We start from the raw sequence: 22,637 nt of genomic DNA, 5'->3' as shown, positions 1-22,637 counted from the left end.
GCCGTCCCCCCGCAGAACTGCCTTCTCCATTCTGGGAATTAATAGCACCACTTCTCCAACGAACATTAAGCAACAACCAAAGGAGAACTATGCCCTCTTTATTAAGCTTGCCTTCTTGCTTTCTGCAACTTTGGGGATCCAAAAAATGGCGGTATTAAATGCATTTCCTTCCTGTTCTAATTAAGCTCCCATGACTGAAATAATGATGGTAGACAAAAGGGGACCTCATTCATTAGAGTCGATGATAAGGTCCACAAGATCTCAAAAGTAAGATTTCCTGGGCATGCTGTCATCATTACAGGTTGCGGCATAGGTAAGTAGAAATAATGACCCTATTTGGTCTCCTCGGGTTTCTTCGAGCAATGCAAACCGTGGGGCAGCTGGGTGTTACATAAAAGCAAATCAATGAAGCCAGCAGATTAAAACTAGAAGGAAACAGTGCCCCAAAATATGTGTCATTAAAAATGGGAGAATAGTGCGTAAATAGTGGGGGATTCGGGAAATGAAGTCATCAAACTTATGAAGACTCTAAGGATGGACTTTTTCTAAAATCCTCGAATATATTAAAGTAAGCACTGGATTTTAAAAGTGAAAACTGCTAGCAGGAATGTTTAAAACTGAGAGAACTGTAATAGATGTGCCCATTAGACTGTGGTTCTTTTAATGGTCAGTATAGATTGTCTCTGTCTTAAACTCAACTATCGGTAGCCACAACCCAGCCTGCATATTAATGAGAAACACGAATGCCTCTCTAAAATCTTCAGCTACAGCGCCTCCATAAAAAAAAAAAAAAAAAAAATCAATACTCTCCCACACCTCATGAATACAGACCAGAGCCCGCTCGGCAGCGGATGCTGACATTAATTATTATTAAAAGGGGGAAACTTACCCATCTCTCTGTTAACTCTCCCCTGCTACACCTCCTTGCACACCCAAACTCATGTTGTCACTCTTCTCATTATTTTTAATGGATCCTGATTCAAAGCATGTGTGGGCTGTGCAATTACTGCTTGGCTGAAGGTACAATATTCTCTCTGATGTCTTATAGACACTGAATCCAGAAGGCATCCCAAGGACAAGGAAGGGCTCCTGCGCTTCACGGCACCACACCTACCCGTCTCTTCCTCTTGGCCTCTCCTAACTGCCTTTTCACTGTACTTTCATCGGTAGAACATTCATCAGTTCACCTTCAGTGGTGCACTGCCACCCAGGTTAGGAGGGAGAGTGCTTTTTTGAACATCACCACGGAGACACCGCACTGATCGAGGGAACCAATTATACTATCAGTCCCCTTCAGTCTCTGACTCACAGACACATACAAGGCTCCAGGGTCTAGAGCTGCTCATGGAACCTGTTCTCAAAAGAAACCTGGTCTTTCTTAGCCAAAGAAGCACCTTAATTTACTTAACTACAGCATCAACATGTGACAATAATAATAATAAGGCTAATGCTTTTTAAATTATTAGAGTATGATGTCAACAGTAGAGGAGGAAGCTTTAACTGAGGTCAAGTCAGCACAGCAAACTTTTTCTAAACAGCTGTTGTGGGCTTGGAGTTGCACTAGACGCGGTATGCAGAGACATGGTTCCTTCCCCTGGAAACCTTATTGTCTAGAAAAAGGGGCCATTTATAAACACACATGTAAAATAAAACCAGAGCCAGCATGTTCTTATTTTCCGGTAGGAATGAAAAACCAGGAGTGAAAGTGGAAGAAACAAGTTTCATTATTGCAGCTTTTAAATCAATGTAGCTTTATTTCCATCATAAAATATTCACTGTACCATGACTTTTTGAGTATTTTTGAAGAAGAAAAAATAAAGCAAAGAAGCCATAGCATATTTTAGCATTAAAGAAATTTAGATACTAAATAGCCTTGCCCCTTTACGTAGTAGATGGAGAACTTAGGGCCCAAGTTTTAGTCTCTTTCCTGTGGTCACACAGGGCATTCCCAGGAAAGCCACACCAAGCAGCCAGCGTTTCAACTCTGCGGCCAAGAACTTTCATCCCTACTCTCTTCAACATTCACTCTGAAACTCCAGCCTTCTCCGATTCCTCACTTTGTCAGCTCTCTGCTGCTGTCCCTGAAAACATACCCTTGACACTGTATTTATCTCTGTGAATAAAGCTAAAACATTTAAGAGCCTGGAGGAAAGTCAACCAATAATTTTCTCCCAACTCTCGCATTTTACAAAACAGATTTGAACATAAAAGGCCCAAGATTTGCTGCAAGGCATAGGTGGACGGATGGTAACCCTGAGACCACAAACCAGGTCTTCTGGTTTACAGGTCTTCTGGTATCACATCACACATGCCCTTCCTGCTCTGGGGCCTGGCCTCCTTCTGTCTTTACTCACACTTGTCTATCCCAGCCTTTGCCACACGAGAACCTAATATTTACCTCTGGCCACTCTTGTCCCTCACTCCCTAACTTCCAGGGGCTCCGGGAGTATCACAGTATGCCCAAACTGGGCTTTCTCCTCCTGGAGCAATTTCTATACTAGAGTAGAGATACAGCCGAGGATTCATAGCTTACATTCTCCTTCCCGACTAACTGTACAAGGAAAAATATCCATTCCATTTCATCAGTGGGGGAGAATCAGAGACCGTGACTGATTCGACACCACCAAAATGAAGTGTGTGATGCCTAAAACTCTCTAAAATGGGCGTGGAAGATTATTTGTAAAAGTACATAGAGACTATATGAGTGTTCTCGCAAATCTCTATCTAAGCTCACATAGAAAGAATTGCATTCTTTCTGTCCTTTCTGTGAATATCCAAACCAATTCTCAAAACACTTTGTGGTTCATTCAAGCATAAGAGACCAAAGGATTCATTCCCTTGGTCCAACCCCATCCTTCATGTCTACCCCTTCCTATCTTCTCCCTTCCTCTGCTCACCATACCGCCTCCCCCACAGCATAGGTGGACAAAAGGCTTTGTTCTCTCTGCCATTCTGAACACGTTGCTGAACCCCACTGAGGCAGAAAAGAATACGTGGGTCAAATTGCTTTGTGTTGCCTGCATAAATCGAGCCTTTATCAGGCGAAAAGAGGCTCCCAGGGAAAAAGCGAGGAGGGTCGATGTAGGTGAGCAGAAGTGCCATGCACACAGACCCGGCAGTAAACAAAAGAGAAATACACAAGAAAGATAACAGAAGCAAAAGTAACACTGAAGAGCTTGTGACCCATCAACAGACCAGACCAAACAGGACAATGGGTAAGAGTAACAAGCAACAAAGATGGTGAGTCAGCCAGAAAGGGTTTAGTGCACATGAGTTCAAAAGGATGAGACATCTTTCCTGCTCCTGGAAGGTCGAGGTGCATTTAGAATCCTAAGCAGAGAATATAGGGAAATTATGAAAGGCTTGAGTTCCAGTCCTGGCTCCCCGGGATCGAGTTCTGTCTCCCTACACCACTCGACCTGTTCCCGCAAAGTCAGGTTTTTTCTTTTTTAAATAAAGAATTAGATGAGATTTCAAAGAACCCTAAACATCCTAAAATTCAATGAATGACTGGGTCTCTAATGTTTCATAAAACAAGGGTCAGTAGCAATGTCAGCACAGGACAGAAAGAAGCACGATTACGTGGTAAATGCACGGGCCAGTCAGTCAGATGCCTCTGCAGTCATGTTTTTCTGGTGCCCCTAGTTACCTTTGTGTCCCAGACAATGTGTTCCATCTTGCTGAGCCTCAGTTTCCTGTTCTGTAAAACGAAGAGAATACCATATGCCTCATAGGGTTGTTTGGTATCAGACCTAGTATAAGTCTTCAAACATTTTACGTTCCCAGTCCTTCCCATCCAGGGTAAGAGGACACCTTACGTTTGTACACAACCACTGGTAACAAGACTAGCTTGCTGGCAAACTGATCATCGGTAATACAGATTGTTCTCATACAAGGTTAACACAGGAAGGGGTTTATGAAGACTGAAGTGTTCATTGTCACAATTGCCCAGAAGACTGTGGAGGATTTTGTTCCTATAATGTAAACCTATGTTTAAAGTTCTGAGACACCTGCTTTACGTCTTATTCCTGATAACATTGGGTGAGTGTGTCTGTGTGTGTGTGTGTGTGTGTGTGTGCACGCACTTCTTTGGGCAGACCCCGAAGTTGTGACGCATCGTTGACCAAAAAAATTACTGTTCACAATGTTATTATTCAATTTTCCACGTCCTATTTTGGCTCAGGAATGTAGCTCTGTAAGCCTTTGACTTTGGCTGAGTTGGGAGCATTTATGACCCTATCATATGTAATGTAAACATCAATCTGCTTTCCTATTTCTTTGCAAATTCAATTATTTCTAATTACATAAAGGCATCATTGATCAAGTAAGCATAAAAACCAATACAGAAGAGTTTAATCTCTTAAATAAGCTTGTAGACTTCAAGGAATAATTGAATGTTATAGTATTTAATACAAGGAGATATCTTTATTGTTGATAACTGGCCCAAAGTTAAAGGAAAATGTCTGAATCCCATCATGTTATGTATTGATTTGGTTCAAACTGAAAATACTTGGATTCTATTTTCATTTCCTTTTTTTTCTCTCTCTCTCTGCTGCTCTTTACAGGCTTGGAAATGGGTTTTAGGCCCTGTGGTCTTATATGCGTGTGAAAGAATAATTAGGTTCTGGCGGTTTCAACAAGAAGTTGTCATTACCAAGGTATGCATGTAGCTTTATGTCTGAATAAAAGCCTGAGTGTAGATGCAAATTTTTTATTAGCCCAAGTTTTTAATTTGCCATTTTTATTGCAGAACTGTCTGTAATTTAGAGGCCCATCTTCTGTTCTAATAATTGCTTGTATCCCGCACGTCTTTTAGCATGACTAATTTTACTGAAGACAGGGATCGGGGCTCCAAACCAGTACACAGAATTCTGATACATGTTACAGTGCAGCCCAGGAATCATCTGTTTTGCTCTTTATTTTGGTTTTTCATCGAGGGGGGGCGGGGGCGTTGGTTGGGGAGGATGGGCAGGGGACTGAGTCCCGCTTTACGTTGGTTATGGTAACTTCTAATATAATCACTTCCTTCAACACATAAAGATGGTGATTTTGCAAACACACAAATAATAGACTTACGTTTCCAAGGGCACATGCTCCAGTCAAAGCTACTGAGCAGAGGACAGGGAATGGTCCCCCTCAGGTTCAGAGCAAGAGGGAGAATGAGAGAGGAGGGACCACGCAGAGCCCCACCTAGTGAGTGAGGGCCCCAGGGAGTGTTTTCCAAACTTGCACCCCTCCTCACAGCTCTCCAAATTTACGGCACGCTGGAGGAAGATGTGAGTAGCTTGACCAGGAAAATATGTCTAAGAGACTGAAAAGTACCAAAGACCCTGCCCCGGGTTTTTTCAATGTCCAAGAAGAAATGCTCTGCTAACCCAACTTATATTGCTAATACAATATTAACAGAATCCTCTCTCTCCTTAACGGTCTTCGTGAAAGCAGATGCATAGAAATTGCTTCATATTTCTGTTTTAAGCTGTTTTGCTGTTGCTGCTTTTAAGTTAAGCACCAAAGGATATCAGGCTACGTCAAAAGCCAGACAGTAAAACTTCTGGAAATCCACTAGAGCCGTTACTAGGGAGACAATTTAACAGCAGAATCAGAACAAATATCAGTAGGGAGAGGGGAAACAGAACTGATGATTAAAATGCTATGAGATTCTCTTCCGAATGGAAAAATACTGTCACAGGATCTAGACATTTGCTTTTGCTCCCTTCCACCGACACGGGAGCCTAGAGAGGTTTTTTTTTCAGGAAACAAGATGGAAATCGAAGAAGGGAAATTAGTTCTTTCCTTCTGATAAGCGGCACGTGGCAAGGCTCTTAAAAAAGCGATGAGAGTCTTCACCTGCTACTTCCGCACACCTCACTCAGGGCCTGAGCGGGGCAGTGGAGGAGCCCTGACTAAAAACCAAACAAAACGAAACATTTCACAGGGAATTTGAAGATTGTTTTCCACTTAGAATGAAAAAATAACAGGGCTAATCAACCAGAGATTGAGAAAAGCTGCGGATCGTTGAAAACGGTAACAAAGAGGGTCCTCATTTTAAGACCATGGAGACAGTTCGGTGAGTATTTTAATAACTCTAAGCGTCATTAAGTGCAATGTCTGATACGCCAGCTCCTATTCTCTTGATCCTGGTTAACTGTGTTAGCGAGAGCTTGGCCATTCGAGACATAAAGTCACACGCCAGATACCACATGGCTCCTGGGTGCAGCTACCCAAATTCCGGACGGCACTCTGAAGGGGATAAGCTTCGTGCTTGCTGGAGTTGCCAGGCCACATATAAAAAGGGATGGCAAAGATCCTTGGAAGCTAACCGCAAATGGCATATGTAAATGAAACCTCAGAAAAGCTGATTCTAGAATTTAAAAACCGCTGGTGGAGCCAAGGCCATCATCTTCTCCCTTAACCTGAGACTCTCTGCTCTGATTCAGGTGGTGAGCCACCCATCTGGAGTTCTGGAACTTCACATGAGAAAGCGTGACTTCAAAATGGCGCCGGGGCAATACATCCTGATCCAGTGCCCCTCCATATCCTGGCTGGAATGGCACCCCTTCACCCTCACCTCCGCCCCTCAGGAGGACTTCTTCAGTGTCCACATCCGGGTAGCAGGAGACTGGACAGAAGCTTTATGTAAAGCCTTTGGGGCAGAGGGACAAGCCCCGAAGGAGCTCTGGAGCCTGCCAAGGTTGGACCCCGTTTCTTTTTTATATATAAGTTAGAATAGTATAACAAGGCATTTTCATGCATCAACAGGCTTCCCAAATCCAGCCATATCTTTATTCTAGATGGCAAGTTTTAATCCATTTCTTTGAATTTAAGGACCTATATAAAGAGTATAATTTAGTGGATTTCCAGTAGAAGCAAGTACATTTCTTTAAAAAAAAAAAAAAAAAACCCAAATGTTCCACAAAGGCAGGCAGTGATCCAGGAAGAAGGAGCACTGTGCTTTCTCAGCTCCAAACCACACTTGGCTAATTACGCGCAGCCCGCCATGCGTAAGACAGTTCTGGGAACTTTTTGCTGTTACAGTCTGAAGTCTTTATGTTTGTTATTTTGGTCTTCCGAAGGGGGATGCTTTACAGTCAGAGTGAGGCTGGGAGGCCCCATCCACTGGAAAAAGAGCTAAGCAATTGCAGATTGAAACTCATAGAGTGATAAAATGATCTGACGGTGGAGAAGGTAGTGCCATTCAATCAGTCGGTGCTGCGTGTGTGTATCAACAAGTATCCGTAACCCCCGCTAGGCGCCAGAATTACAGAGATGGCAAAACGCCGCCTCCTTTCTCTAGAATTTCAAGGGGCCCAATGCAATCAACATCAACCTGCACGCGGGGTCTTAACTTTGCTGCAAGGTCGATGTGCAGAGGGTCTGTCTGGGAAGGGTGGAAAAGCACAGATGACATCTGTATTCGTTTCCTAGGGTTGTGGTAACAAAGGAACACAAACTGGGTGGCCGGCAACAACAGAAATGTGTTCTCTCCCAGTTCCGGACAGTCCGGGGCTGAATCGAAAGGACAGCAGGGCTGTGCGTCATCTGAAACCTTTAGGGGAGACTTGCCCTGCCTCCTCCGCTCCAGGGCTTACCAGCAATCCGAGGCATTCCTTGGCTTGCACCTGCAGCAGTGCAGTCTCTCTCTTTGTCATACCATGCTATTCTCCCCTCTCATGTCTGTGTCTCTCCGGCCTCTTCTTACAAATCTGAGTCATATTGGATTAAGGGCCGGCCCACCTCCTGTATGACTGCATCTTAACTCGATTCATTACACCCGCGACCACCCTATTTCCAAAGAAGGTCACATTCTAAGGTACCAGGGTTAGGACTTCAACTTACCAACTGGGGGGACACAATTCAAAGACAACATCCTATTCAGACAAGCCCAGGTCCCAGTATCAATGACCGCTCCTGGGCTCCCTTTAGCAAACAATGGCTTAAAGTTGATTCTCACTCTTCCAGCAGGATGACCCAAGAAGCAGGCCACACCCATGGTTAAGGCTCCAGGAAAACGGACACACACAAAAAGCATTGAGAAAAACATTTTGAAAGAATTTGACATTTCAAAAGAAGCATCAAGAGATTCCTTCTCCTGCCATCCTTGGAGGGTGTCGGGAACTACCAAGCAGTGGCCACGGCCCTAAGAAATTAGGTGGTAAACACTGTCAGGACACGCCTGGATGGAACTTCCTGGGGGCAGGGCATTGCCTGTCCTGCCATCTATGTCCAGTGCCTGGAGCAGTGTCAGACATGTATTGCATACAGAGTAAATATTTAAGGAAGGAATTAATGAATGCCTGGACCCAGTATGGACGCTTTACCTCATTTATTTTAACAAATATTTACAGGTGGCAAACTAGGCACTAGAATAAATGAAAGGCACAGAATCTTCTCAGCTTATTGTCCCTCTATCCTCCCTCCCATAGGACACTGAACTGTGACTGTGTAGCTCTGGGCTTGCTTGTGTTCAGTGGCTAGGAAGAGTCACATACCCTCATTTCAAACATTGGAACTAAAGAGTGGTATGATAACAAACCAAGTGCAAGCATCACCTGGTCAGACCAGAGCCCAAAGTCAGATGACAACACCTGACTGCTCCTCCATTTAAGAGCAGTCCTTCTCTTTTTAATCATGGAAAGGAAGTAATATAACAGAATTCTAAGATTCAGAATGCAGCGCAAATGCTCAAAATCAGGAATAAAACTAGACACACACACACACACACACACACACGTACCTGCCCTCCTTTTGGCATTGCCAAGATCAATACTTTCATCCTGTTGCTAGCCTGGTCTCTACTCTTAGTGTATACAGTTATCCGGTCTATCAACCAACCTTGCCTTTCACAAACCAGTTGGCATTTCAGCCAATACCCCAATGAGAACTTGGACCATGTTTCTCAGAACTAAATATGCTTTCTATCTGTGGGGTGCCTTGTCAGCTCACGGCCTGACACAATATGCCCTCTCTCCCACCCCCAGTCCTCCCTGGGCTCCCCTGCCCCACCTCCTTCCCCCCTCCTTGAACTCAGCCACTCTTCCAGCCTTCTTGTCTTTCTCCTACACCGAGCACACTCTCCTAAGCAGCTTTACCACTGCTGTTCCTTCTACCTGGAACATTCTTCCCTAGATTTCTGCTAAGCTGCTCCCTCACCTCCCCCAGGTATTTGCTCAAATGTCTCCTAACGAGGTCTTTCCTTCCTTCCTCATTGGAAACAATGACCCCAGCTGACTCTCAGTAATCGCTTTGTCCTCAGCCCTACTTTATTCTTCCTCATAGTACTTATCCTCCCCTGACTTACTAAATATCTGCTCGTTTATCTGTCTACTATATACCTTCCCACACTAGAATGGAAGTTCTATAAGAAAAGGGACATTATCCATGTGGTTCACTTTGTTGTCTTGTCTTTAGTGCCTAGAATAGGCCTTAACTCTTAGTTGGTACTCAATAAATATTTGTCGAATGAATAAAAATGAGTTGTTGGAAACAATGCAGTTTCCCTTCATTTGTTAAATTCATTTGACCTCTGCCTCTATACATGTGGAGGCATATGTATTAGCAGAACAACAACAATAAGAAAAAACCTACAATTTATTCAACTCTTCAATATATGAAGACTCAGAATTTTATCGACTTCCTTGGATGATTTTATCTCTTTTTTTTCTGAGATTTTATTCATTTATTTGAGAGAGAGAGATAGCAAGAGAGAGAGAGAAAGAGCATGAGCAGGGGCCGGGGAGAAGCAGGCTCCCCACTGAGCAGGGAGCCTGAAGTAGGACTTGATTCCAGGACTCTGGGATCATGACCTGAGCCGAAGGCAGACGCTTAACCGACTGAGTCACCCAGGTGCCCAGGATGATTTTATCTCTTAGTGTTGTTTTGATTTTGAATTGAATCAAACACATGGGAGAGGACACTATAATTTTTCACTATCTCGAATCCAGAAAGGATTTAATACAGCCCCAGGAAAAAGGGGCACCTGGGTGGCTCAGTCAGTGAAGTGCCGACTCTTGATTTCTGCTCAGATCATGATCTCAGGTTCATGGGATCGAGCCCTGTGTGGGGTTCCGCACTCCGCAGAGAGTCTGCTTGAGGATTCTCTCTCTCCATTTCCCTCTGCCCCTCCCCCTCTCAAATAAATAAATATATCTAAAAATTTGTTTTAAATAAAAAAACAAAAGATTTTGCCTTCTGAGGTAAAATGGAGGAATTTCTCAGAGTCGAGGCTAGAGTTTTCAGTGATTTAACCTGCTGCCCAGAGCCAAGGACGCCAACGTCCAACAGCGTGGGTTCAAAGCCCCGGTTTTGGGTGTGATCTTAGGGAATGTATGTAACTATGTGCCTTTATGTAAAATAAAGATGATAATAGTATCTAAGACTTTGTTTAGGATTAAACATGACGGTTCTTATAAAGCCCTCCACATATTGCATAGTAAAAAAGGTTAATTATTATTATGAGCAAACTAAGAAAGGTCACCTGCTGCACAGATGTCAGTGAAAGTGAAGATCGACGGGGAGAATGTGCAGATGCGCAAAGACGGTGGGTTCAGAAAGTCGAGGGTGGAGTTCGATGAGGTGGGTGCGTGTGCGCCCGACTGGAAGCAACAGGGAACCGCACGATGGGGATGCTGGAAAAGCTACTCGTTTTCTAAGCTGCATCATTAAACTCTGTGTTCAAATCAAAGAGGAAGTAGCTGAGTGAACTAGATAAACAATTTGTGCAAAGGAAGCCAGTTCAGGATTGCGAGAGGTCTTGAGAAATGGAGACATTTTTGTCCAAAAAAGAACAATCAGGGTGTCACGATAGCCACGATCAACCATTTAAAGGCCTGAGACAAGAAAGGGAAGAGACCTGGTTTGTGTTTCTCAGGAAGGCGAGCAGCGTGAGTCCTCAGAAGACAGATTTCAGTGAGACATGAGAAAAACGATCTCTTACTTTGAACTGCCCCTACCTGGGACAAGGTGCCCTGCAATTTAACATCACAATGGGATCAGCTCTCGGGGTTGTGGAAGGAAGGACTACTATATAGGAATATAGCAGGGAAGCTAGACTAAATATTTTCTCCTGCCATTTCCAGCTTAGATTCTCAATTCTAATTATGTGGAAATGTGTTTATTACATATTTCTGTGGATTATACAACACAATTCTTCTTTCGGTTTCATTGTTATCTTTTCAAATCAGTGTCAAATAAATCCCAAATACAACTAATTATAAAAACAATTAACAGTAAGACATTTTAATCCTTGGGCAGTTTCATTTTTTCCTCTCTTGATTCCCCTTATCTAATTATTTATAAACTAATCTACAGTGGGCTGAGATACTAACCCTTTCTGGTTAATGACCTTTTATTTTTACTCTTCCATTTCCATATATCAATATGTAATAAAGCCTTATTAATTAAGATTAACTTGAGGAGAGTTAATTTGAATTATTAGGAGGTCTGGCATATGGAATATTTAAAAATAAAACCCAATTGAACTTTCATGAACACATAGTAAGCCCAAATGGGCCAACCTCAGGTGCCTTCAACAGACACCCCTTAGGGAATGGTTATGAATAACTTAGAAGCCTTTTAATTAGCATATCTTTGTTCATATGTAAATGTATGCTTTTGGAATAGTTGAGGTTATTTAATACATTCTGCTGACTGAAATATTTTAAACATTCCCTTTACAATTTATTCAACGAATTGTTATTGAACAGCTCCATGCCAGAGAGCATGCATGGCCCTGGGATGCTGAGGGGAGCAAAGACAGACCTGGCTCCTCCCTCCAGAGAACTTGTGGTCCAGTGATCAAGACAGATGCAAATCAAATCATTTACACGCCCAAAAAAACTGTAAAATTACGAATGTGTTGAGGACTCCAGAGAACCGGCACATGGGGCTATAAATTATATAAGAGGGTAGTTAACCTAGTCTAAGGGGTCCGTGAAGCCTCCCCAGGGAAATGATGATTCCGATAAGACCCAATGAAAGGATAACTATTAACCAAGTCAGGAGAGCTGGAAGGAATTAGGACAGAGTATTTTCCGGTTACTTGGATTTTCATATGCAAAGGTCTCGGGGCAGAAGGATGGGGGAGGGGGGTACTGTGTATTATAGGAAATGAAAGAAAAGCCAGTATGGAGAACTGGTGTTGAGAAAGGGAGTAGAATCCGGGGGCTGGTCTATTCCGGACCATGTGAAAGACAATCGTATTTATTCAATAAATATGCTTCATCTTTACAAAGAAAAATTTGCTAAGCAAAGACAAAACATTGGTGCCATTCCAGGCAAAAACCCAGATTTTGAGTTTGCGTCATCATCCAAAATAACGAGTTTTGGAAATTCCATATAACTGAGAAATTATCTCAAAATCATATTTATTTCAAACAAATGGCTTCTAGACTAAAATTATATGAATATTCTAAGATGTGGGAGTGAATAAGTAAAAACAGGAGAAGCACGTTAGCAATAGGACGGATAAGCCTTCTGAACCACCTTCTGCTTTATTCCTCTGATGGCAGCTGCAGAAAAGAGAAAAGAAAGGTAAAAAGAAAAGAGAGGAGAGGAGAGGAAAAAAGAGAAGAGAAAAGAAAAGAAAAGAGAAAAAAGAAAAGAATAGAATAGAAAAAAGAAAAGAATAGAAAAGAGGAAAAAGAAAAAGTCTCCTCTATCAGGCTTCATGATGCCTGGAGCCAAAACAAGCCTCAAAGAATTTTGAGGGTTTGCCCTGTGAAGAGGCATGAGCGTGAGCCACAGAAGGCTTAGTCCTTCCATGAATCGCACCTGGTCTGGCTGGTCTGGGCATCCCCCATCCCCAGGAGATGGCCCCCACTTCCTCGTGCTAAGTCCAGCCTCTCCAAGCACAGAGCCAGCCCCCTGCGCACAGAAGTGAACACACCCTGTGAACACCATCGGTTGAGGATGGTTTTATTTTGCAGAGCAGAGCGTGCTGAAGGTCACAGGGCTGCACTTTGTGATTGCAGGCTGGCGGTGGACGGGCCGTTCGGAACCGCGCTGACGGATGTATTTCACTATCCAGTGAGCGTGTGCATTGCTGCGGGAATAGGGGTCACTCCTTTTGCCTCTCTTCTGAAATCTATATGGTACAAATGTGAGTCACAAACCCCGCTGAAGCTGAGCAAGGTATGGAAAAAATCATTAGTTCACACTCACATGGGTTAAAAGGTTCAACATCCTTCTATCTATCATCAGCCAATTCTTGGGGAGGATTTTAATTAACTATGAGGGATAAACTCAAGGATCCTTAACTATACTTATGTTCTTAAAAATCTCCATTCGGTATTACATTTATGAGAAGGGTTATGTCTAATCTTATTAAAGATGACAAGACATAAATTTTATTGCTTCATTGCCATTACAGGACATGTAATTGCTCATGTCAGTAAAATATGGACAGGCTGCAAATGGCTTTGTGACTGGGCTACTGTTAGTGATATTAACAGGCGGCCCTTTCCTTAGGCTCTTTAGCCTGATGTTATGGCTGCAAGTGTGCCTTTCAGCATCTTCCTCCCTCAAGGGTCTTGACGAGAAGCAAAAATGCCACAGTTGGGATCCATTGGCCTGCTTGCTTGGTGTTGCCAAGCTCCGAAACTCTTTTGTCATTTCTTGAATGTTTTCTGACAAGACACCTCCATAGTTGCCTTCCTTCTTTTGTCCTACCCAGAGAGGGTCCATACTTTAACCGTCTGAGGACCAGCGGCAGAAGCTACAGCAGCAGGAGAAAGGCAGCCATGTTAACACCGAGTGGTGTCAGTTCAGGAGGACTCAGGATGTCAGGCAAGCCTGGTTCTGGGCCTGATTCTGCCACTTCTCTGCTTCACACTTTGGCTCCAGTTTCCTCCTGTAGCAAAGGAATTTGCTTGATTCGATTAGCATGTTTCTCTAACATGAGTTAGATATGAACATCACTCATGTGCTATGGTCCACTAGAGGGAATTCTGTAGTCAGAAGAACTTAAGCTACTACAAATCCCATTCTAGAAGATTCACATCACCTATTAGCCTATTAAGTCCTGTAGAAAAGAACCTCTTTTGTTTCACCCATCCTTCTAAGATTAGTTAGCCATGGAAACATTCTCCACCTAACATTTATTACGGAATAGCATTCTTTGAAGCACCGGGGGCAACCGCAGAAGATCTCTATAGTTGGGGCTTTTCCAACTAAGAAATAAGAGAAAAATCAGCTATCATTTCATGAGTTTCCAAGTGACAGGTGCTTGACATACATTTTGTCATTTGATTGTTATAATTCCCAACAACCTTATACAGTAGGTAATAGCAAGCCTGTTTCTCACATAAAAAAAAAAAAATACCCTGAAGCTTAGAGAAACCAAAGCGACTTCCCTAAAAATACATGGGTAATAAAAGGCAGAATGAGGATTCAAACTTAGATCCATCTGGCTCTTTCCATGACATAACCAACATATGGTAGATATGACTGCCACCATTGTTTTGTAGACAGACTGAGGGATCCCTGGCCGGAGAATCTGCCTCAGCCTGATTCCACCCTCACTAGAAGAATCGTCTTGAGTGACTCAGTCACCTTTCTGAGCTGGGTTTCCCCATCTGCACAATGGAGAAATAAGAGCCCATATTCAACAGGGAGTTTTAATACCAAATAAGACAAATCAATAATGTGATGTGTACATAATGTAATGTAAATGTGTATAAAATGATATAAAAGTTCATTATAGCTGCCAAAGATGTAGAGAGATTACTAGTACTACTGCTACTAATAGCTTAGATTCATCAAGCCTTGACTACCTAGCAGGAGGAAGTTAGGCATTTTATACATACTATCTCACATCATCTTTTTAAGGAACTCACCATTTTTATTCACATTTACAAATGAGAAAACTGAAGCCGATCACAAAGCTCATAGGAATAATAGCATCCTCTTATCAAATTGCCATAATTGCTCTTTCGGATAAGTAACGTCCTCAGTTTACTACTGGGGAACCCAAAACACAGAGAGCTAATAAATAGCAGCAGGTGAGCTCGAATCCACTCTTCAATGCAGACTCATCTTCTTTCCTCTAGACCACAATAAGTTCAACTAAGTGTCATCGTCCTTTTGGGTTACTATACCACCATACCATAGACTTGGGTCACATAAACAGCAGAAACGGACTTCTCACAGTTCCAGTGCTGGGAAGTCCAAGATCAATAGACTGGCTGACTTGGAGTCTGATGAGAGCCTGCCTCCTGGTTGATAGGCGACAGTCTTGTAGCTCTAACTTCCCATAGCAGAAGGGAGCGAGGTCGCTCTTGGTAGTCTTATGTTTTATTTTTTATTTTTTTTTTAGCAAGAGCCAAATTTGTTGACTTGCAGTTTGCAGCTCAATGAGGAAAAAGTAGATACAGAAGTCTAGAGTTTTTTTAAAATAAAGGCACTAATCCCATTCATGAGGGTTCCTTTTGTATGAACAAATCACCTCCCAATTACCCTACTTCCGAATATTATCTCATTGAGGTTTAGGTTTCAAAATACGAACTTTGGGGGACACAGACATTCAGTCTATGATACCAAACAAGCAAAACAGCTACTCTTTTATTTATTCAGAACCCCCCCCCGCCCCAGCAGTGTTTTGTTATGCTTCATGATGATTTCTCAGTCCCCCTAAGCTTTTTCTTTCCTTTTGCTGTCTACCCCGTAAAAGCCATCCACAGAGGCAGCTTCTTGCTTCATGGTTGTCACAACACTAAAGGTCACGTTGTATTTCACACGGATGGATTGTAGACTGCGCGTCTCACTTTCATTCTCTTATTCACTCAATGAATATCTATTGAGCACCTACTATGTTCCAGGCCCTTTGACACGAACATGACAAACCTCTCACTCTCCTCACACTGGACTTACAACATCTCAGCCTTCTCTCAGTATCTGCTATCTGTGTGCTTTTATGTCATGTTCACAAAGGATCTCATTTCCCCTAATGGATTCTGAGTTCCTTGCATGTGGCTTCTTTGGATATCGTTATAATGAGATAACACACGCATGCACGTACACAGGACAATTTTTGAATAAATCAATGAGTGAATAAATGTCTACGTGCCAAAATGAATGAACAAATGGAGTCTGTGCGATTTTTATGAAATTCTAGATTACTAAGACTAATTCATTTTTTTATTTAACCAAAAAGACTGTTTGTTCAGTAATTTTATAATTCAAAGAATATGTTCCAATTATTTTACTACAAATAGGAAAAATTCTTGTAAGAACTCACAAAATCTTAAAAGTCCATATAAGCACCCACAAAATCCTGATCCCATCTCCTCCCTCACTAATTTATTGTTATTTCTGGGCTCTGTTTATGAGGCTTCTCAAATCTATTTCAGTGGGAGGATTAAGCAGTTACCACAAAACTATAAAACAGGGACCCTGATCTCTATCTCCCCAAAAAAGAAACCAAAGAATTAAAAATAAAAAAAAATAATGTTTTTATAACTTACAGAAATTGAGGGCAATACTGGGGCAATATTCCACTGAAAATAAAGGTCAGAATAATGGTATATGGGAGAAAGAAAGCTAAAAGCATAGAATCACAAAATAATTTGAGAGGTCTTAACCTCCCAGCTTTGCACATGACCATGAACATCCGCATCTGTACTCAGACCGGGAAGTAATTTGTCCAAAATCATCTAGTTGGTTAGCTACTGAGTCAGGATGGGAGCATGTGTTTCTAATTTCCACCTTCAAGACTCTTTTATGCAAAAAGTGAGATTTCATGCTATTGACAGTTTACACTGAGAATTCCACCTAAGACCTACCTGGTTAGAGTGTGCATGTGGGAGAAAACGTTTAAGAAGTTTTTCGGTTTTATTTTATTTTTTTAAGATTTTATTTATTTATTTGACAGAGAGAGAGACAGCCAGCAAGAGAGGGAACACAAGCAGGGGGAGCGGGAAAGGAAGAGGCAGGCTCCCAGCAGAGGAGCCTGATGCGGGGCTCGATCCCAGAACACTGGGATCACACCCTGAGCCGAAGGCAGACGCTTAACAACTGCGCCACCCAGGCGCCCCAAGAAGTTTTTTGGTTTTAAAGCCACTGGGTGTTTGTTTGACTACAGCTCTCATTAGGCTTATGTAACTAATATTTGTCAGGGCCGCCTACATGTGTTTGAGATATAAATACTCTTTCCATGAAACTCTCGGCATCTGTCTAATTTTTAGAGTGCAGGAGAGCACAGCAGTATGTATTTATCCAACAACGTCTTCACAATTATAGATCTGGGCTATAGTTTTCAGATCGTTCTCTTCTGTAACAAGCAAAGGCGAAAATGCGGTGTAGGAGCTCAGAGCTGGAAACTTAAGCCTAAAGGGTTAACTGCAATTAGGTGGGATTTTCTCCCTGTATACAAGACTGGTTGGTATAAAGTCGTACATTTTTACGTACAAGCCTGATGTTGCCAGTCTACAATTAAAAAAAAACAAAACTGCAAAGTTTTCTTGGTTGCTGCCATGGCAGACTCTCTCTCTTTGCCCTTCTCCTTTGCCATGTTATTCTAGAACACTTCTAAGTAAAATGCAGGAGAATAGCCAATAGGATGCTTGCTGCTTCTCTGGGATCATGCGTAGCACTTTCTATTTGAAGCTGGTGTTTTAAAATTTCTTTCTAACGATCTTTTATTTTTAAAGATGGCGGGGAGGAGGGGGAGAAGTGGTTAGGGGGAAATTTCCCAAGAAAGCAAAGTAAAAATAAGTAGAATGATGGCTTGCAGCGGGGTGGGGGAACGTGGGGGAAAGCTGTAATATGTGGAGGGGGTATTTTCAACGCAGGAGTAAGAGCCCAACTTCACTTAGTTGGAGGCAGATGAGTACACACCGCTCCTTCAGGATGAGGGAAGGGGGTGTGAGTGGTTGAGGGGTCTCTGAGATGCAATTCGAAGGGCACTGAGCACTGGGGGTGCAAATGCCCCATTGCGATGAATGTCCTCCAACGCCTGCCTAACGTGATGATTAATTCCACATCACACTCAATTTGTGGAAAGAGCTCTCGAAAAAAATTAGGACAGTTTGCTTGTGCAAGCTGTCAAAATGATGAATGAAATAGGTGTGTGCAAATGGGGAGCGGGGATGGCAGGCATAAATATATTGGCTTATACATTTTAGTTCCCCTAATGTCACAGCCGTGTAGACAGGGCAGAGAGAACAGCCAACTGAAAGCTTTGGTTCCTTTTCCTAACTGCATATGTAATCTTCAGACTATAATAAGATGGATTATAGAAAAACCGAGATAATCTCATTTCTTCATAAATTGTCTTCCTTCATCACCCCAATAATACATAACCATGATAATGGGTATTTATAGTGTGTCCCATGCAAGATGGCCTTGGGTCCTTAACCTAATATAATAAACAGATAATTCAAATAAAAAGACAGCTCAGGCCAGTGGGAACAAGGCAAAGAGGCCAAGAAAGGCAAAAATCCATACTCTACTTAAATATATTAATAAAACAAAGGAGGGTCTGCTCTCTTTTCTAATGAATGAAAAATGCATTTAATTTAATCTGTTTAGTCTGAGAAATTATTTGCTTTCCCTTTCCCTCACACTGGAGCTCTGGCTACCCCTGGAATTGACCATCTCTGCTAACTACTGATGGTGTGGTAATAAATTGAACTGGGGCATACGAGGCCACAAGTGCCCCTCTAGGAGATACCTGTGCCCCCCATCTTTCACTAGACAGCCTCAAAAGACCTCAGTCCCCCAGCAGGCCTCACCATTGCCCTGTGGGGAGGTGACCAGTATTAATAGCTTTAATATTTTGGTTTATTAACCACACAAGCCATAGAAAACTATAATGTCCTTGTCATTAGATTCAAATAAAGATTCAAATAAAATACTTAGATTCAAATAAAATACTAAGTCAAAAGGTCTCCCTTCATTAGCCTTCCTCCCCAAACTAACCACCGCCACCACTTTGCCCTCTAAGGGTTCACCATTAAACAACGGAGCATGTCTCATTCTGTTGCTTCTCCATGTATTTGCACCCATACGCATACACAGGGTGTTATTTTATTTATACATAAATAGAGATGTGGGTAGGGGGAGAGAGAGAGATGCACTTTGTTTTGTTTTCATTGCCCTTTATAATATGGCTTAGAGCACCTTTGCTGTCAATACCTACTGACTTCATTTTATCTACTGTCTTCAGAGTATTCCGAAGTATGGATATCCCCCCACTTGATGTAATGATTTTATTATTAATGAACATTTTGGTTGCCCAAGAAGTCTTATTAACTATAATTAGAACAAACTGAGGCACCAACAAGGTCAGTCCTCCCTCATCGGGCAAAGCAGTAATACAGCCATGAAATAATTAACTTTAAAGGTCTTTTAAAGAAAAAGTCTTAGAGACTAAAAACAACTGACAAAGACTGGTCTCAGTCTTATAATAGATAACCAGAAAAATTATTTTATAATTATATTTCCTTAAAACGGGACATGGAAGCCACATTTAGGAAGTTTCTCAAAAAGAAGGAATAGTTGCTTCAAAATTTGTTTGCTATTGTATTTATCCAGGAAGACCTTTACAACAGCAACAACAAAATAAAAACCAGGACGAAATAGCTACCATTTATTGAGGATAATAAACATTTATTTATGTTTTCTAATCACTCAAAGTCTTTATCTTTTTAGAGAGAAAAATTCTTTTTTTGGAAAATGGTCATGATTCGTTCAGGGGAAAGTCTCCATAACCCTGCTTGTCGAAGTTTCTGTCAGTGCTGTGTTATTTTGTACAGCATGGATATCTTAGCACACAGCCTATAGTTCAGGCTGCTATAACAGAAATAGAATAGACTGGGTGCCTTAAACAACAAATGTTTATTTTTCACAGTTCTTGAGTCTGGAAGTCTGAGATCAGGCAGCCAGCATGGTTGGGTTTCGATGAGGCCTCTCTTCCTGGCTTGCAGATGGCCACCTTCCTGCCGTGTCCTTACATCACAGAGATAGAGAGAGCTCTGGTCTCTTTCTCTTCTCAGAAGGACACTAATCCCAGCCTGGAGGCCCCATTCTCATGACCTCATCTAACTCTAACCACCTTTCAAAGGCCCCAGCTCCCAATACCATCATATTGGGTTTCAACATATAAATTTGGAGACAACACAAACTTTCAGTTCATAACTGTGGGGAACAGAGGGCACTGTCCAGAAGGAGGCAAGGTCACAGTGCAACTCCACTGGACTTCTCCTGGGTGGAGGCATTGGGTCAAGGTCAAGGTCAACCTTGGCACCCCATAAAATGCCTCCTGTGGGTTTAGCACACACACAGCGTGGAGCGCACTTTGCTAGTGAAGGGGTTCCTCGGTCAGGACCGCATCTGTACAATCAATGCCGAGGTTCCCAGACTGGTACTAGAGATAAAGTTGGGCTTCACCTCTTCTCAGTGATCACCACCTCTATAATTCACAAGGGCCCAGTGGAACACAGACCCCAAAGTAAGGCAAATTATTCCCTTTGCTGTCTCTGATATAAACACATGGTATTCATTCTGTAAGCTCCTCCAAAGGACAGCGAAGAGAGCGGCAATCACAACGAACAGCTCTGAGCGCTTAATGCCTGTGTCAGACATTGTGCTAGATGCTTCCATGAACCATACCTCTCATCCTCACAATAATCTCACAGGTTGTGGTTCTAGAGGGCTGTTTTGTTGGTTTGTTTATATACGTGGTGATCTAGGTTCAAGTTAAAAAAACTGCCCCCGGTTTTCCAGCTTGTAGCTGGGGAAGCTGCGAGTCTAGGACAGGTTAGAGGGCTCAAGAGCTCATAATGTTTAATCACTCTGCCACACGGCATCATAAAATTGTGTTCTTGTGTGCAATCGCCTTCTTTGGAGAGGTTCCAGGCCATAAATAAACAGACATATAAATAAATAATTTTGTCCCCATTCCAGGCTCAGGAAATGGATTTGGGATCTAAAGAAACACATCTTGTACTGGAGGATGTGTCCCCTGCCTGTGTTTGGGGATGCCTATCCAGGCCATGAGACAGGGAGCTTCTGTGGACTCTGCTAGTAAAATAGATGACTAGCTTTTCTTATTCCATTTCTGAAATTGTTTCTCAAAAAGTAGCACAGGTCCATTTCCTTCTGGCCCCTGATCACCTTGACCTGGGCCACGTGCAAGTCTGCAGAATTCTAGATCTGTAGGGAGCATGGGGAAGAGGTGGCACGTGCAGAGAACACAGCGCTGCGTGTTGCACACACCCAGGCCCTCCGAGGTGGAGGTGGCTGAGTTTCGTATGGTGGTCCATGCCAGGAAGGATGTGACCTGAGGGCCTGCAACACGCACACGAAACTCCCGAAAGCCATTGTCCACTCCTGCAGTTGTCTCCTAAAACATCTGGGACTCCATTAGCTCTGCAGAAATGTGTGGGATGAGTCCTATTAAAAGCAATAACTTTGTTGCTAGGAAAGTTCAGAACTTTCATCTCTTGACTGAGGATGACTTTCTGTTTAACAAAACTTTTTTTAAAGTAACCTGAAGTATATGGGGCCTCTGATATCAGCTACAGAATTCTGGAAGCCAAGCTTTAAAGACAGGGAACTGATTTCGGGGTTTTTTTTATTTTTGGAGACAGAGGAGGGGTGAGTGTTGGGCAGATCACAGAGGTGTAGCCTGTTGTTTGGGATATTTGTTCTACTGGTGACCAGGTCATTCCTACTGGACGAAATGCGGAAGTGGAACTGCCCTGTCCCTTCACAGTGAGTGTCCCTCACCGTTAGGATGAAAGAGAGTCAACGTAAATAGCCTCTTTCTCTGTTCAAAGTCTCTTTTCTTCTCTTTCTGCCTGAAGCACTTCTGAGCCTATTCAGGGTTCCTTCATTGCCTCTTGCACCAAAGCTGTCCAGTGTCACCTGTGAGTCAATTACAGAGGGAAAAACACACAAAGCCATTACAAGGAAGTAAAACGTATAAAAGGCTTGGCAAGCCCTAAGAAGGCTGACGCGCTGCGAAGCCACAAGAAAGCAAGGACGGGCATGATTTCTATTTGAAAGGATAAGGGTCAGTGTGAGCAGGAAGCTAAGATGTGGGCATTTTTCAAGTAAGGATGATTGAGACTGGATTTGAAATTGACAAGTTTTCTAAAAAGTAAGTGGGGTATTGTTCCTATATGAATGTATTTGAAGCCCGCCCCTTAAGGAGTGGAAATAAAAGAAGATAAATCAATGATGTTTGTTCTCATCCAAATGCTACCATCAAGTTCCTAGGTAAACAGCCTACTGAGAGCAGGAAGGAGGGGAGGTGCCTCAGTAGGGATGGGTAAAACAGCCTACTGAGAGCAGGAAGGAGGGGAGGTGCCTCAGTAGGGATGGTATTAAATTCAGCCAACAGATTTTCTGTTTCCACCGGGAGCAAAGCAAGTCGAAAGGAGGGCTAAGGTTTTCAAAGAATATGGACGCCTGGGTGGCGCAGTCGTTAAGCGTCTGCCTTTGGCTCAGGGCGTGATCCCGGCGTTCTGGGATCGAGCCCCACATCAGTCTCCTCCGCTGGGAGCCTGCTTCTTCCTCTCCCACTCCTCCTGCTTGTGTTCCCTCTCTCACTGGCTGTCTCTCTCTGTCAAATAAATAAATAAAATCTTAAAAAAAAAAAAAAGGTTTTCAAAGAATAGATTAGCCACGATGCAAAGTGT

The 22,637-nt window shown here is 42.7% G+C and overlaps 1 protein-coding gene across 1 annotated transcript in view; it reads left to right on the top strand.

The window, feature by feature from the left end:
• Positions 1–22,637, top strand: part of NOX3 (NADPH oxidase 3) — a 56,329-nt gene that overhangs the window by 16,847 nt on the left and 16,845 nt on the right. Inside the window, exons 8-10 of the mRNA XM_045805280.2 lie at positions 4,566–4,658; positions 6,438–6,691; positions 12,969–13,128. Of these exons, the coding sequence (XP_045661236.2) occupies positions 4,566–4,658; positions 6,438–6,691; positions 12,969–13,128 (507 nt within the window). The remainder of the gene's footprint in view (positions 1–4,565; positions 4,659–6,437; positions 6,692–12,968; positions 13,129–22,637) is intronic.

The sequence above is a fragment of the Ursus americanus genome, chromosome 11 (assembly GCF_024610735.1).
Source record: "Ursus americanus isolate L20-20 chromosome 11, mUrsAme1.1.p, whole genome shotgun sequence".
In the NCBI taxonomy this organism is placed as follows: Eukaryota; Metazoa; Chordata; class Mammalia; order Carnivora; family Ursidae; genus Ursus; species Ursus americanus.
The sequence above is the reverse complement of the archived record's forward strand: the minus strand, read 5'-3'. Positions and strand labels throughout refer to the sequence as shown.